At 41.3% G+C, this 17,716-nt stretch overlaps 1 protein-coding gene and 1 long non-coding RNA gene across 6 annotated transcripts in view; one reads left to right on the top strand and one right to left on the bottom strand.

Annotated features, from left to right (window-relative positions):
* MPP7 (membrane protein, palmitoylated 7 (MAGUK p55 subfamily member 7)) overlaps window positions 1-17,716 on the bottom strand; it is a 225,280-nt gene that overhangs the window by 11,589 nt on the left and 195,975 nt on the right. Inside the window, exon 13 of the mRNA XM_010860036.1 lies at window positions 2,855-2,935. Within this exon, the coding sequence (XP_010858338.1) occupies window positions 2,855-2,935 (81 nt within the window). The remainder of the gene's footprint in view (window positions 1-2,854; window positions 2,936-17,716) is intronic.
* Window positions 1-17,716, top strand: part of LOC105003072 — a 178,834-nt gene that overhangs the window by 71,866 nt on the left and 89,252 nt on the right. The window contains exon 3 of one of the 5 annotated variants that reach the window (XR_827075.1): window positions 13,551-16,394. The exons of 2 other annotated variants lie outside the window; for them this stretch is intronic. This is a non-coding gene — a long non-coding RNA (uncharacterized LOC105003072). Of the gene's footprint in view, window positions 1-818; window positions 1,166-8,740; window positions 9,117-13,550; window positions 16,395-17,716 lie in introns of those variants that run through there. 2 more of the 5 variants (XR_827076.1, XR_827078.1) reach the window with 2 other exon arrangements.

The following is a 17,716-nucleotide window of genomic DNA, read 5'->3' as shown; positions in this document are numbered from 1 at the left end:
CCAGGCTCAGCTGTCCATGGGATTTTCCAGGCAAGAGTACTGGAGTGGGTTGCCATTGCCTTCTCCGACATACGTAATAACAAAGCAAAATTGGACTGAGTTAAATGGAGAAGTGGACAATCTCACAATCAGAGTAAGAGATTTCAGTGCCCCTCTTGCAACATTTGATAGGACTAGACAGAATGTCAGCAAGACACAGGTGATCTGAACACCACTACCAACTTCCTGGGTCTAGTTAATGTCCACGTAACATCACATCCAGTAACAGCAGAATACACATTCTTTTCACATGTAAAATAGTAAAGAGCAGAAATTAAAAAAAATATTTTTAGAAAACAATAAAGGAAAACAATTTTAAAAAACTGAGTCACACTGATCAAGATAAAAAGAGAAAATCACCAATATAAAGGATGAAAAAGGGGTGTGGGAATGGAGATTATGGAGTTAAACATCAAACAGAATACTGGTGGTATAATCAAAGCAATTTTTCTCTAAATAATCATGACTCTGCCTAATAAAGTCTTTTACCTGCTGCGTGTTGAGTCGCTTCAGTTGTGTCCAACTCTCTGAGACTCCATGGACTGTAGCGCGAGGCTCCTTTGTCCATGGGATTCTCCAGGCAAGAATACTGGAGTGGGTTGCCATTTCTTCCTCCAGGGGAGCTTCCCAACCATCAGCTGGCAGATTCTTTACCACAAGTGCCACCTAGGGAGCCCAAACCTATCTAAAATTCTAAAACTGCTCTTAAAAATATCTTCTTTAATTAAATCATCCACACTTGATACTACAGCTGTATTTCCCACACATGTCTAATACAGTGAATCACCCGGGATGCTGGCTGTGAACACAGATTTTCAGGAATTCTGTCATATCTCCAGAAGGAGAATCTCTCTGGAATCTCAAGGGATTCTTATTATCAGGCAAGTATGGAAAACATTGTTCTGGGGGTCTTTTGACATTAGCACCTGTTTAAGAAGGATAATTACTCCTTTAGGGATTTCTTTGGCGAGTCTCAGCCCTAGAACATTTCTGGATGTTGTTCATTTCTATAACAACTTTAGATGTAGATAATATTTTAATAGATGGATACACTGAGTCCAAGGTGCTGTGGTGACTCTTTGTGACCCCATGAACTGTAGCCCATCAGGCTCCTCTGTCCATGGAATTCTCCAGGCAAGAATACTGGAGTGGGTTGCCATTTCCTTCTCCAGGGGATCTTCCCGACCCAGGGATTGAACCTGGGTCTCCTGCATTGCAGGTGGATTATTTACCATCTGAACCACCCAAAACTACTGGGGAGGGTTACATTTGATAGACACTCTTGTTAAGATTTATCCTCTTCAAAAGAAGTTAATTTTTACTCTAGGTGGTGCTAGTGGTAAAGAACCCGCCTGCCAATGCAGGAGATATAAGAGACGTGAGTTCAATCCCTGGGTCAGGGAGATCCCCTGGAGGAGGGCATGGCAACCCATTCTAATGTTCTTGCCGGGAGAATCCCATGGACAGAGGAGCCTGGCGGGCTACAGTTCATAGGGTGGCACACAGTTGGACACGACTGAAGTGACTTAGTGCACACACACTCATTGGGCTACAGTAAAGAGGATCTGGAGCTGGAAAGGCTTGTGTAGTGTCATGTGGGAGGAAGAACATGAAAACTGGTTTCAAATCAAGTGCGATTATTGCCTACAGAACTTCTGGATAAGTCAAAGTATCCTTTTTACCTATTTCCTCCTCTGTGAAATGGGGATATTGACCATCTTATACCATTGTTGGGAGGACAAAATAAGACAAAGGCAATGAAGAAACTAGTAAATTATTAATTTTTTTCCCTTTGTAATCTGTTTTTCTCTAGGATTTATCTGTAATCACTCATCTGTAAGCTTATTAATTGTTTTTCAAGATTTTCTAATGACTTGCATATTACAATCCAGCTTTTGTGAGAGTAGTGCATAATTAAAGGAAAAATAAAAAGAAACTGTTTAATTACATGTTTCCATTTTTCCTTTACTTTCATCTCTTTTGGTAGAAATTAGCAACCCTATAACTTATGGCTGAAAATGATTATAAACAATAACTTGGAAAAATGTAGTAATGAGGTTACAGAAAACTATAATTTTAAAATAAAGTCAAACTCGTCCAAAATTGGAGAACACTGCTAAGGGCAATATACAAACAACTTTTTTTTTAAACATTACTAAAACCACTTAAAAAGCCAACATTTCAATCTAGTCTTTTAGATGGCTCCCTAATAACAAACTATTAAGTAGTTAAATGGCATTTATTCTGAATATCAAAATGCTTCCAGGATGATGTTTCATTTGTAAGCATGCCTGTGAAAACCAGTTTTCTAAAAACAGATCTTATTCTCTATACTGAAAAGAAGCCTACCACATTCAGATTATATGGCCATCAAAAGCTCATTTTACTATATGTCAATGACTACAATATGAAAAGTAATTAAGAAACATTTATATTACAAGAAGCCTCCTTTAGCTCTCTGTAGTTAGGTCCTTCTAGTCTTAAAGCTTGTCAAAACTCTGGAAATTAAAGAAGTAGAATACACTTCTGTTTAGAAGAAAACGTGTAAGTAATAATTAATGTCATACATGCACTAAAATTCACCATAAAAACTGAGTGGGAAGCTGAAATCAACAAATACCTTGCCTGTGTAATCTGGGGCTTTTCCCTGAACTTTCAGGCCTCAGTTTCCTCCTCTGTAAAATGTGGATAAGGTCACTCTGTCCTCCCCGGGGCTGGGGTTAGGACTAGCTGTGAATGCTGGCAGCCAGCCTGCAGCACGCATGCGTGTAAGTGCTGGGCCAGCGTGCGCAGCGTCAAACAGTACAGAACTTACGGGGCACTGTCACGCCGTAGTGCTGTGTGTCACTGATCAGCAGCTTTCGTTTCAGTTCATTCAAACCTACTCCGACGGGACCTGAAAGACAGGAAAATAGAAATTCATCCCTCAACAAAACACCATAGAAACATTCCCACAACTGACCTGAATCCATGAGACAGACTGAAAATGTGTATCCAACTTCATATGCATCCCAAGTAAAGAGATGATCTCTAGTCAAGTCGTACGTAAGAAAAAACTAGGGAGTTACCTGTACATAAGAAAAAGCTAGGAGTTATCTGGTGGTTTTTCTACTTTTTATTTTTTAATTATTATTTTTTGTATTTCACTTTTCTACTTTTCAAATTTAAATTCCCACCTTGCCATTAAAAAGATTAGAAATCTTTGTTTTCAATGAAACATACTCAAGAGTGTTTGAGTACATTAACAGGTAACAGTATCCAGAAGAGGTTAAAAAATGCGTTCACCTTTAAACAAAGTGGAATTACACAGTCTGGATAGGGATCCCTTCAATTTTAAATATTTTTTGATCTTCAAAAAAGAAAATCTTTGAACCTTGATTTTAGGTGCAAACCTGGCTATCCATTTTAAATTTGCACAACTGTCAGCACCATGTTAAGACCCTCTGCAACCCTGTATATTCTCAGTTGGTCCCTAAGTCTTTGAAAACTTACATAGACCTTGTGCTGTGCTGTGTGCTTAGTCGCTCAGTGGTGTCTGACTCTTTGCGACCCCGTGGACTGTAGCCCACCAAGTGGAGTGGGTTGCCATGCCCTCCTCCAGGGGATCTTCCCAACCCAGGGATCGTACCCAGATCTCCTGCATTGCAGGTGGATTCTTTACTGTCTGAGCCAGCAGGGAAGCATAGACCTTATAGATTCAAATCAGTGTGCACATACTGAACAACCTGGAGCGAACAAGGCATATGTAAAAGCTGTGAAGAAGAAGAGACGATGCGTGAAGTTTGCCTTCAAAGAAAAATAACTAGGTTGGGAGAGTGACAAGAAATGATTAGGAGACAGGGGCCAGAAAACAAAAAGCAGTTTCAAACACAAGTCTGAAATCGAAAGTCAGAAGGACACAAGCCCTGGACAGCTAGCTGCCCACAGCACTACCATCAGGGTCTGTTTAGTGACCTCCACTCTTCCCTTCAGCTGAAGCCCCAGGTGGCTTCCCCAATGGCTCCGTGGGTAAAGAATTGGCCTGCGGTGCAGAAGCCCCAGGTAGTTCTGATGCATCCTTCAGAGTTCTGCTCAAACAACCCTTTCTCAGAGTGTCTCTCCTGCCCCTGTGTGTCATCCTTAAGTTATCAGAGTATCCTGACATCTCCCTCATAATACTTAAAAATCATAACGAACAACTGGAGAATGCATTGCTTAATGGCCTAGCGTCTGCCCACAATGCAGGAGACCCGGGTTTGATCCCTGGGTCAGGAAGATCCCCTGGAGAAGGAAATGGCAACCCACTCCAGTATTCTTGCCTGGAAAATCCCATGGACTGAGGATCCTGGTAGGCTACAGTCCAGGGGGTCACAAAGAGTCAGACACGACTGAATGGCTTCACTTTCTTTTCTACCACCAAACAGAGGCACCATGAGAGTAGGAATCATATTCTGTTGTTTCCCTTCCCCATAAGGTCAGCCCTCCAGATTGTCGCTGAATGAACCTAACTTCTAGGGCTCCCATCACCACATCAGGCTCAGGAGACCTCAGCGACGCAGAGAACAGAGATGCCCACACACGCATGCCTCAGAGTCCTCCCTGAAAACGCACACATCTAGATCTGGCCGCAGCTCCCCAACAGCCTTCTCTCCAGGCACACGCCCGACGCCTTCTCTTAGGAACGTCTCTTCCTGCGTCTTCACCGCTCGGGCTTTCTGTTTCAAGCTCTTTTCCAACGATACTCAAAAAGTTAATATTGTCACATACCTTAAAACAATAAGAATGACCAGGAAAACTCAAAAACACCTCCCCCTAAGCTTATATTCTCCTCCAAGTCACTGCACACTCCTGTCCCAGCATCTCTAGGCTTTAGTCACTTCTCACCAGCATCACCCATTCTTCCTCCACCGGGAAGAGACTCAAATATGAATCCTTTGACAGGTCTGCACAGATTGCATGTTGGGAGCCACGTGTTTCTCCATAACCTTCATTCTCACCTCTCTCCGCACACTCCAGCCACATGAGACCCCCCCCCCACGTCCTGGAATGTAGCAAATTCTCCTTTCTGCTGCTGGGTCCTCAACACGTGCCTCTCACTTTTACAGAAACAGTCCTGTCCTTTCCTGGCCTGCTAAGTCATGCCTGTTGTTTGGGAGTCAGTTTAGCTGCGGGATTTTCCCCTAACACTTTAAATGTGGGTCGAGTGCCATTTTCTTGTGCTCCCTGTACTTGAGCATCAATAGATCACACTCTGCCACAGTTGTCTTCTTGTCTTTATCCTCTAACAGACTCAGCGATGTCATCTGTTTGTTCACCAATTGCTTCCTTTGGCAAAATGTAGGCACGTATTAGTTTGCTTTATTTATTTCAGTTACATTCAGTAATTACTGAGCACCTAATGGCTCAGATGGTCAAGAATTTGCCTATAATGTGGGAGACCCAGGTTTGATCCCTGGGTCAGGAAGATTCCCTGGAGAAGGGTGTGGCAACCCACTCCAGTATTCTTGCTTGGAGAATTCCATGGACAGTGGAACCTGGTGGACTGCAGTCCATGGGGTTGCGAAGAGTTGGACACGACTGAGCAACTAACTCTTCACTTCAGTCATTATGCTGTGACAGAAGTAAAACTATTTGCCAAATGAACCCAAGGTGTGGGAGTTAAAGGAAGAAGTGTTTGCACCTAGAATGTCTGGATGTGCTGGTTAGATAACATGCTCAAAGTCGTAACAGAGGTTGGTGAAGCTGACATTTGAACTTGGCTCCTGAATCTTAAGACAAGCAGAAGGGAGGGTGATGGATTTGCCTCTGCAACACTGAGTTTAAGGGACAGAAATCCGTCCCCCTAAATTCAGGAAAGGAGTACAGTGTGATAGGAGGTACAGGTGGGGGTCTCCCTGTGAGTGAAGCAGAGGGGAGAAAGAATGATGAGCACTGATCAGTTGTCTCCAAAACCCAGGCACCATGCATGGGCTGATGTGTTTTATCTCCTCTGAAAGGACCAGCAACATTTTGAGTAAGTGCTCAAACTTCCTCCTCTAAATAAAAACAGAAAACAAACAAGAAAAGCAAGGGGTTTTACGATGCTTTGTGGATGATGCAAACCTGATTGTGTATGCGCCAAAAAAATGAAAAAGCAGCAAAGAAAACACTAAAACTTAACTAGTGGGTGGGCCCTGGCCTGTCTGCTGCCCACCAAGGCACCAAGAACTAAAGGGGGACATGAATTCACTGCTCCTTCAGCAGGTCTAAGTTCTGGAGTACTTCCCAGAGTGTGAGCTAATTTTCTGAGTGAAAGTCTAGCATTTTTTCTTTTTTTTCTTTCTTCTTCTACCCATGCCAAAAAACCACAGTGATTTATTTTAACTCTGGAGGAAAAAACTAGGTATGTTTGAATTAGTGGGGGAAAAGTATGCTGCTTTTTAACGTGATACCCTTAAATTTGGACTACTTTCAATTCCAGCCCTTATAACCTAACTCTTACTAGGGACCTTGCTTTATTACACACCCACGGACCATGCCAAGAATGTGCAGTGGCAAACAATTTTAAAAATTTCCCCTAGATTAGGTTATTTGAAGACATTATCTTCACGGTGGGATACTGTGTGGGATACTCTCACAAAATAACTAAAATAGGGACATAATTTTAATCACTTATACAAAATTGCCTGGCAGACCAATAAACAGCATTCTCCCTGGTCCTTGAATCAATTCTGTTATCCATACTAGTGAGTTTCTAGGTGTTTTCCTCTTTTAGATCCTGACCTTAAGATCACATCTTATATCTACACTCCTGCCCTGTTCTCTGCCATAGGGCATGTGCTCAGTCTCATCCAACTCTTTGCAACCCCTGGACTGCAGCCCACTGGGCTCTTCTGTGCATGTGATGCTCCAGGCAGGAATACTGGAGTGGGTTGTCATTTCCTTCTCTAGGGATCGAAGGGCATACACTCACATTTTTAGCTGAATGGTTTGTATTTAGACTACTTACACCACAGTTGGCTTAGGGATGCACACAGAGTTAGGGTCATTCATACACCTGTAACCAGACACATTCATCTGCTTGTCAGTGTATAAATTTTTTATCACAATTGGTGAAATGCACTGACACATATGTATACAAATAAGTTACTCTAGAGTTTGTGTCGAGCTGTGGTTGTCCAGGGCTTCTCTTGTGGCTCAGCTGGTAAAGAATCCGCCTGCAATGTGGGAGACCTGGGTTTGATCCCTGGGTTTGGAAGATCTCCTGGAGAAGGGAATGGCTACCCACTCCAGTATTCTGGCCTGGAGAATTTCACAGACTGTATAGCCCATGGGGTTGCAAAGAGTCAGACACGACTGAGCAAGTAGTTGTTCATGCTAAAGAGAAGCAGAGAAGACAGTTTAAATAGCGCATATTTAAATCACAGACAGGAGGGTTTGGAAAGGCAAAGATGATGACGATACAATGAGGTCAGGCTTGTATCACGTGGTTCACATACACCATGACTAATCTTCAAAACATCCCTGCAAGAAAGGTATTATTATCCTCGCTTTACAGATGAGAAAACCGAGATGATGAAAGGGCAAGTAATTTTCCCAAGATCGCACATCTGGAGTGTGGCTTAGCTGGTATTCAGAAGCCTGTGTGTCTGCTCAGGAATCCACATTCTTTCCACTCAATCCATCATCTTATCGAAAGAATGTTGACAGGACACAGGCTCAGGTAACGAGGTGCTCAGCTGTTTGTAGCTGTGACCCATAACTTCACAGAGTCTTTCACCCCATTCCAAGTTGCCTCACACTTTAAACAGTGATGAAAAGTTATACTTGTGGAATACAAGACTCAGGCTACAAAAAATGGCAGAAGTCAAATCCGGTGAACTCAAAACTTACCCTGTGCAGAACTTCTGAGAACTCTAAACTAAACTTAATGAAGATGACAAGCATACCAGGTCTGGACAACATACAGAGGGCATGTCTATTCAGATTCTTGATTCAGGACTAAGGAAAATCAAACGGACTGATGATATCAAAGGAGAAGCCAAAAAAGCACATTAAAAAATCATTTTGGAGTTCACTAATTTGGAATGCATGTGGTAAATGTTATTCATACACTGGATGGGCTTGCTAGCTTTAAAAACAAAGGAATGACTCTATTCAAAGCAGAAACATAAATAAGTGTCTGGTTTTTTTTTTAATCTCATAAGAATTTAGAAAATCATTTTGCATGCAAATTCTAGAAAGAATAAAGTCATAAGTCATCTGCATTAATTGAAATTCTTATAAAAAATACATTAAATGGAGAAGTAAGATAATTAGAAAGGTATATATTTTTCTTTTTTGGCTGTAGATTATGATTTTATTATGTATTTTCACCCAGAATACCACAGCAGTGATAATATGTCTTGTGTTCTTCAGAAAGGCATATTACTTTCAATACTTGAATGCATTTAATTAGTAACTCCTTTCTGAGAGTAGGCAAATGTGTTGTGTGTGGTTTTATATAAAGGCTCATTCATTTCAGCCACAGAAATACAGCCCATTTGGGGGTTAATAAAATGATGCTAGTAAAATTTCTATTTAAAGCTTTACATTTAGGAAAATATGCCCATTAACTAATGTAAAAATGCCTTTATTTTTATCTTATAAAGAAAGATTTTGGAGGGTGGGGTCAAGATGGTGGAGTAGGAAGACTGAGCTCACCGCCCACCATGAGCACACCAACATTACCAACCATTTACAGGGCAACCATCAATGAGAACAACCTAAAGATGGGCAGAAAAGACCTTACACAACTAAAGTTATAACAAGTCCACAACGAGATGGGTCGCAGGCGTGAAGACAAGGTACAGTCAAGACCCACCCCCTGAGGTAGGTGGCCCACAAACAGGAGGAAATTTACAATTGCAGAGGTTCTCCCCAAAGAGCAACACATCCAGGTCCCACATCCGGCTCCCTAGCCTAGGGGTCCTACATAAGAAGATGAGCCCCCAGAACTCTGGCTTTAAAGGCCAGAGAGGCTTACTTTCAGGAGAGCCGGAGAGCTGTGGGGAATAGAGACCCCATTCTTTTTTTTTAACTTTACAATATTGTATTGGTTTTGCCATATATCAAAATGAATCCGCCACAGGTATACATGTGTTCCCCATCCTGAACCCTCCTCCCTCCTCCCTCCCCATACCATCCCTCTGGGTCATCCCAGTGCACCAGCCCCAAGCATCCAGTATCGTGCATCGAACCTGGACTGGCGACTCGTTTCATAAATGATATTATACATGTTTCAATGCCATTCTCCCAAACCATCCCACCCTCTCCCTCTCCCACAGAGTCCAAAAGACTGTTCTATAGAGACCCCACTCTTAAAGGACAACTACAGAACCCTACACACTCTGAATCCCAGCATGGGGCAGAAATTTGAAAGGAAATTTGAAGTCTTTCCTATTCTATTCTTTCCCTCTATTTCTTTGCATTGTTCATTTAAGAAGGTCTTCTTATCTCTCCTTACTCTTCGCTGGAACTCTGCATTCAGTTGTGTATATCTTTCCCTTTCTCCTTTGCTTTTTGCTTCTCTTCTTTCGTCAGCTATTTGTAAAGCCTCCTCAGACAACCACTTAACCGTCTTGCATTTCTTTTCCTCAGGGATGGTTTTGGTCACTGTCTCCTGTACAATGTTACGAACCTCTATCCGTAGTTCTTCTGGCACTCTGTCTATCAGATCTAATCCCCTGAATGTATTTGTCACTTCCACTGTTTAAAATCGTAAGGGATTTGATTTAGGTCTTAGCTGAATGGCCTAGTGATTTTCCCCTACTTTCTTCAATTTAAGCCTGAATTTTGCAATAAGGAGCTGATGATCTGAGCCACAGTGAGCCCCAGGTCTTGTTTTTGCTGACTGTATAGAGCTTCTCCATCTTGGGCTATAAAGAATATCATCAATATCTGATTTCAGTATTGACCATCTGGTGATGTCCATGTGTAGAGTTCTCTCTCATGTTGTTGGATGAGGGTGTTCTTACACTCTATGTAAGAGGCTATGATGTTCTTACATAAAAAAAAAAATAAAAAAACCACACTGTCTGACAATGTACTTTGAAACTTCAACCATCTCCTTATTTATGTTACAGCACAAAGCCTGAGTCACTGAACAGTGAATAATTATTTACTAGAACAATAATGTATTACTATTGTGAAAATCATGTTTACAGAGACCAATGAAATATGGTATTTTTTTCAAATGACACTCATGTAGTCCTACAAAGAGTTAGCATAAAGTAATTTCTCATTTGTAAACATCAAGTACAGAATTTAGTTGTAGTTTTTCTTAAGGCTGATGAATTTAATAATGTACGTCGGGATGGGTGGTACCTTACACATAAAAGATCAATATGCTAAAAATCATAGTATTAATCTCTTAGGAAATAAACTTCTCAGAAAGAGATTCATGTAGGTAGAGATTAGCCCAATTAGTTTTAACATACTGTACACTCATCTAAAAGCCATAGTGTATGAGAAGATAATTTTATTTACGTCTGATAGTAAATTGTATATTGGAAAGAAATCTGTTGCTCTGGCCAAGTACTAGTCACTTCTGCTCCTGATCTTTGAATGGGTTGGCACAAACATGAAGACGGTACATTATGTGGAAAGCAACTGACACAGATGCAGCTTTTACTGCGTGTTCACCTCCAGTGTACCTGTACTGCTTAACATGACAATCCTTCTGCATTTTCTCCCAGACATTGGCCAGACTTGTCACTCTTACTATCCAATGAAACATCAGAATTACTGAAGACTGCAATAAATATCCAAACTGTTTTTGTGACCTAAAAAAGCCACACTTACTCATTTGATTTATTGCAAAACAAATCAAATGAAATCTCTGGGTATCCCTTGGATCAGACCCACGTCATAAAAAGTCTACTTAACATATTGTAGCACTACTATATTTGCTGCTCAAGGCATAAAATAAAAACAATCAAGCTGACTCACAATCTTATAATGATCACATTAGTGGGTGGCTGGATTTTTGTGTTGGGGAGTGACAGATCTGTTTATAAAGCTCAATTTAAAGTTCCCTGGGAATCAAACTACATAGAAAACATAGCAACTTAGCAGTTCATAACGAGCCTTGAGAGAAATTGATTTTCTTTCCTTGATTTTCTGTTGCTTTCATAGTGAGAGAAAAATACAATTAATGAGGCATCAATTTTTATGTTGCTGTCAGGAGGAGGAGGAGAATAAAAAAAGGAGAGGGAGAATGAAAAGAAAAAGGAAGTAGGAAGCTTGTTGAAACAGCATTATTTTTTCCAAAGCAGCTATTACACCAGACTTAGATAAGAATGACTTTTAAGTATTTGTCTCACCCTTGACTCAGGGTTATGACAAGAGTGCAATAAAACTAAAAGGCAAGATAAAACCCTCCTTGAGTCTTCCTTAGCTGAGTAGAACAGAGCATGGATAATTTCCTTACTTAACAGTTTGTTCAAAAATGCAACTTTTTCAATGAGGCTCCCATGATCTTTATTTAAAATGGCCAATGCCCAAGTCCCCTGATTCTACTCTGTTTTTATGTTCTTCTACATCATTTATCACCCTCTAAGTACAATATGATTGACTTTATTATTTATTAATAATTTATTATGAATACGTTTTCTGTCTATATGTCCTTCCCAGGGAAACAATGTTTGTGCTCTTCAGTGATGGACTCACAGATCTAGAACAGTGCCAGGCACCATCTGTTCCTTCCCACACAAATCCACTGAATGAACATCAGTGTGATTTACACCCAGAAAGGCTGCCAGAGTATAAACACGTAAGACAGACCAACAGCATAAAAAGCCAACTGTGGTTCTAATAAAGATCATATTTACCTCTTCTATACAAGGATTATAATTTTAAATCCATCACACACTCATAGACTCATTTATAACTTTGGTGTTTACAGTTGTCCATATAAAACCCTGCAGAGCAGACTCTTAATTCCTACCAACATTCAATCAACCTTCAACAAAAGTTACAGGAATTCTGATAAACATATTAACATTTACAGTTAGTCTTGACTGCTTACTTTCCTCTCTGCTTTATGTGGAAGACTTTTTGTTTTGCCAGTTTTATGGGAAAATGGTGACAGTCTTATAAAGGTCAATTTATTCAAACTACTTCCCCAAGGCAGACTTTAGGCGACATACAAGACTCCGCAGAAAGGAGAAGGAATAGTACTTTATGCTCAAGCTAGAAACGTGAAATATACAGAAAGATTTATTGTCAGTTTCCTCCTATGTCTCATAACCAGACAGAACAAGTCACAAATTGTCTGACTATCTGCAAGATGAATTTGTGCTCTTTACTGCCTTAAACTGTGAAATGTTTTAGTAGCGTTTTAACACCAAAGCTTTCTCCCTGCAAACACGCACTTAGTATTTGGCTTTATTACTTTACTCTTTAAAAAGTCAGGTTTCGCTAAAGATAACACTCATATAGAAAATGCACTAAATGGTCTAAATATAAATTTAGTATACTTAGTTTTAACATATAGAAAATGCACTAAATGCACTAAGTATAAATTTAGTATACTTAGTTTTAACATACTTTTGGAAAATACTTTTAAATGCAGACGGGAATATAACAGAAACTGTCACAGAGATGTTTTAGTGGCTGAAATGTAGCTTGAAATAGCATCTTTTCAAAATGAAGAGAAAATTAAATACTTCTGATCAAGGTTCAAATTCCCCTGTCATATTTTTGTCATGTGAACAACTTGGATAATTTAACTTCCTGAACATTAAGCCCAAGAATTAAAATCAGACAATATTATGGTTAAAAAAAAAATGTAGAGATTCTGAACAGCCTTTTAATGATACTTATCTAACAGTTTCAGGGCAAACACCATCATTCCCAGTGGCTTTGCGAATACTGGGAGGAAGCAAATGAGGCTGGAGGAATATGCTTATATTCTTTCCATCTCTGTACATTATGGGCTTCCCAGGTGGCGCTAGTGGTAAAGAACCCGCCTACCAATGCAGGAGACATTAGAGATGTGGGATTGATCCCTGGGTTAGGAAGATCCCCTGGAGGAGGGCATGGCAACCCACTCCAGTATTCTTGTCTGGAGAATCCCATGGACAGAGGAACCTGGCGGGCTAGGGTCCATGGGGTCACAAAGAGTTGGACACAACTGAAAACTTAGCACACACACGTTACAGCATCTGAGAACTATTTTTTAAATATAATTTTTACAATCAGGAAAGGCAAACAGTTAATGCACAAACAATGAGAATTTCCAAAATTTTAATTCACTGCTGGACACACTCTTTTAGATGATGATAAATGGCTAAATGATCTAATTTATTAAGTACTTTGAACACTGAGCTTCCAAATCAGCAGAAGCCTATTCATATTTGAACATTTCAATAGTATTTTTAGCTAAGATACAAGAGCTCCATTTTACTAAAACGTTAGTAGGGCCAGGTATTGGTCTAAACCCATTGTAAATATTTCCTTTAGCTCTCAAACAAACTTAGAAAGCAGGTAATCTTGCTGTTTTCATTTTTTAGATGAAGAAACTGCAGCTAGAGGACATTTGAAATGTGCAGGTGTCGTGTTCCCAGATACTGAATTACAGAACTGAACAGGGATAGGCCTGTCCTGCCCAGAAGTCTGCTTGTCACCGTCCACGCTGTCCTGCACTATACCATCATGGGACCTAATAGATGGAGATTCCTCGAGACAATAAACGGATACCTTCAACAGTACCATATGGGACAAGCTGGAAGATTTCCTGAGTGGTGAGCACATAGAAGAAAGTGAATAATGGGAAATTCTTAGAAGCCCAGTCTACAGAGGCCACAGCGCAGGAGAAGACAAAAGACACAGCTGAAGGCCACTTCCACACTTCCACCTGTACAAGCATTCCTGATTTTAAAAGGTTTCCAAACCCTTCCTTTAGTAGAAACAAGAGAAGTAGTTTGTGTGAATTTAGTATTTTAATGTGATTTTCTCTATTTCACATAGAGATACAGGACATTCTATTTGCCTGGGTATAATATGTACCTTAACATCACAAAAAAATAAGACCAGTATTCTCCATTAAGTCTGTTCTACTATAATGCAATAATATGGACTTTAAAAGTTCTGCATTATTTAAAAACTATCTTTTACCAGCACTTGTTCCCAAATAGGGAAATGAAGTGTAAGGAACTAGAGTTTCATATAAACTTATTTTTCCAATAAAAAATTTCAGATTAAAAATAATAATAAACCAGTTGCTCTAAATAGATAAATATCAAAATAAATAAATAGATAAATATCACTGAGCAAATTCAGAATAGAGTAAGACAACAGATTGTCTATTAAGACAAAATCAGAAGTTTTAAAACCATCATTATAACATATGCATGACAAAGAACAAAATGGAAGTGTGATGTTAAGAAAAGTAGAAAATCAAAATACTGCTCAACCCAACCTTTTGGGTTGGCCAAAAGGTTCGTTTAGGTTTTCTCATAAGATGTTATAGAAAAACTCAAATGAACTTTCTGGTCAACTCAATAAATTGCAGCCAGTTGGCAACAATCAACAAAGAACGCATTGGCAACTGAACCCAACCAAACAGAGCAAGGGGCTTCACTAGGGTGTATGGGCTGAGCACTTCAGTGTCACAAGGAGCAACAGGTAAAAAGCAAAATGCAGAATCTCTGGCCTCACCTGGGACTCCCAGGTCAGAACCTGCATTTTTACAAGATTTACAAGTGACTCAAATGCCTTTTGAAGTTTGAGAAGAGCTGGAGTCCGGGCTGGCTGAGTCAGGGCTGGTGGCCTCAGGGATAGCAGGGGTCTCTGTCTACACCAGCATGACAGGACTGGCGTACTGAAGGCTGTAGACAAAGCAGATGGTAAAAGCAAGCCCAGCAATCCTCCCTGGTGGCTGAGAGGGCTGCAGGGTGCAGGCCAGCCGAATATGGGGACAGACTGGAGGATAGAGAAGCCAAACCTGCTAGGATGCTTCAGCGAAGTGCTGGCAAACTCAAGGATCCGGAAAGTGGACCGGTCATGCCGTGCGCAACGTGGTGCCCCTTGTGGCCAGCGCGGGGGAGGCAGAGCTGACCCGACCCTGGCCCAACCCCCGCCAGAGGAAATGTGACTCAGGCTGGGGCTCTTGTGCACAGAGAGGCTCTCAAGAGACTCGGAACTGAACTTTGACAGCATGTCGAGGTATCTGTTAGGAAAATGAATGGAGGGCCCTAAACCAAAGGGAAAAAGAGAAAAGTAAGATATTCAGGACTGGCACACAGTGTGGACACAGCCCTGATTTTGCAGATCAAAAGCAGTGTTCCATAGGGAGATGAGGAACAGGCTCAAGTATTGAACTGTCTGGGGTAGAATGGGCTCCATGGCTTAGAGGCTGGATCCAGGGCCAGTGACTTACTTCTCATCTGTGTGCTTGAGTTTCTTCTTCTGTAAAATGGGGACATGAAAAGTATTTACCTCATAGCCACAGTGAGGGCTGAGGAAATAATAACAGCATACCCCTGAGCACAGTGCCTGGACTCAATACAGATCAGCCACTGTTATGACACAGGGCTCAGGAAGGGCGGGACCTGCCTAAGAAACAAGTTAAAACTGAAAAAAGAGTTGGGACAGTTTGAAAGCAGTTGGGAACAGCAGAGAGTAAGAAAACATTACACTTGGATCTCAGTTTGTAATAGAGAAACCTAAGTCACAAAAAGGGGTGTTTTAGTTGTTGATGAATAAATGTGGTGAATTATTTACTCAAGGCCTGGAAAACTCCAAAGAGGAAGGACACGTTAGTGGGGAGAAATGCATAGCAAAGGACATAGGACTCTTCACTGACTATACCGCTTTGAAGCATCAACACTGAGCATCCCCAGTGTGGGAGTATCTTGGAGTTAACACCCCTTTGGGGAGATGAAAGGAGAATTTCCCCTAAGAATCAGGTCTCAGAAACCTAAGGAATTCCAAGAAGGAGACAGTTAAGAGCAGTCATTGCAGGCTAAGTGATGTCACAGGCTGAACAACTAAAATTAAAGTGAAGAAAGCCCTAGGAGCTGGCCTAGAGCATAACATCCAGTGACAAGAGCAGGCAGTATGTGGTTAGAAACTAAGGCACCTGGCTCACTAGACAGATCCACATTCAACTTACAGGTCAGGTGCCAGGAACCCAAAGATCAAGGGACAAAGGGGATTTAGGGCAAGATCAGTTCAGTTCAGTCTCTCAGTCATGTCCGACTCTTTGCGACCCCATGAACTGCAGCACACCAGGTCTCCCTGTCCATCACCAACTCCTGGAGTAAGTACCCACAATTAAATTAGCCTCAGGACTCCCCTGGTGGTCCAGTGGTTAAGAATCCACCCTGCAACGTGGGGGACGCAGGTTTGATCCCTGGTCGGAGAACTAAGATCCCACATGCCACGGAGTAACTAAGCCTACACACCACAGCTACTGAGCTCATGCGCTGCAACTAAGACTCAATGCAGCCAAATAAATTTTAAAAATAAAAAATTAACTTCTTCATTAAAGATTTTACCTGGATATATTTTAGTTCAATGATCATGGATCTAGACAATCAGTGCTCATGTAAAGCAGCACCCAAAACACTGCAGAACACTGTGATTGGAGCTCACAATGGAATGCTGATACAGTTTTCTGGGAGCATTAATTTACCTGAAAAGGTAGTTGGGGTGATGCTGTGTTTTTATTCTGCCCCAACACCCTTTGAAACTAGGTAGGAAATATGTCAGTGAGGACTGTGTTGTCCAGTTCTGAGGAGGCTGATTGGGAATGCCTGTCTCCACAGAGGCAAGCTGTGTATGATAGGAGTTCCAGCTTCACGCTGGTGGGGGAAGCTTAACACAGGCTGTCTGTCCCACTGATTACAACTGAAACCTCTGGACGGCACACTAAAAGCAATGATCTAGGGGTTCTGGAGAAGCAAACAAAAGCAGGCAGAGTGTAAAAGGAAGTCAGGCCTAAGAGGTGAGCCCCAAGGACTTGTGGTGGTGGTGGTTTAATCACAAAGTTGTGTCCAACTCTTGCAACCCCATGGACTGTAGCCTGCCAGGCTCCTCTGTCCATGGGATTCTGGACAAGAATACTGGAGTGGGTTGCCATTTCCTTCTCCAGGGGGATCTTCCAGATCCAAGGATTGAACCCAGGTCTCCTACATTGCAAGCAAATTCTTAACCAACTGAGCTATGAAGGGAAGCCTCCAAGGGGTGAAGGTTCCCGTTTTATTTTTCTTCTCTTCTTTGACTTTGCCCAGAGGATGAGGCTCTGTCTCAGAGCTGCACTGTGGAGCAGCAGGCTGTGCAGCTGAGATCCCACAAAAGTTGTGATGACTGAGATGAACCCGAAGAAGCACAACAGAGGCTCTGAGAAACGAACTAAGATGTAAACCAATGTCTAAGTCTCTCTTACCCCAAGGGTCACATGCATGGCACAGACCAGAAGCAGTGAAGAGCCTGGCCAGGTTAATAGCCTGCTAAAAACAGCGTAATCCAGAAGAATTTAGTAAGACCCAAAGTCTATATGAAATAATGTTCAGAACATCCAAGATATGGAACAAATGATTCGACAAACATAACAAGGTAAAGGTGAACAATTCTCAAGGAGAAATACAATCAACAGATGCCAACCCTAAGATAACCCTGATGCTGGGATCATCTAAGACGAGAGAGTGGCTAAGCTTCAGAAGGTAAAACTAAA

The sequence above is a fragment of the Bison bison genome, unplaced genomic scaffold, assembly GCF_000754665.1.
Source record: "Bison bison bison isolate TAMUID 2011002044 unplaced genomic scaffold, Bison_UMD1.0 scf7180017864461, whole genome shotgun sequence".
In the NCBI taxonomy this organism is placed as follows: domain Eukaryota; kingdom Metazoa; phylum Chordata; class Mammalia; order Artiodactyla; family Bovidae; genus Bison; species Bison bison.
The sequence above is the reverse complement of the archived record's forward strand: the minus strand, read 5'-3'. Positions and strand labels throughout refer to the sequence as shown.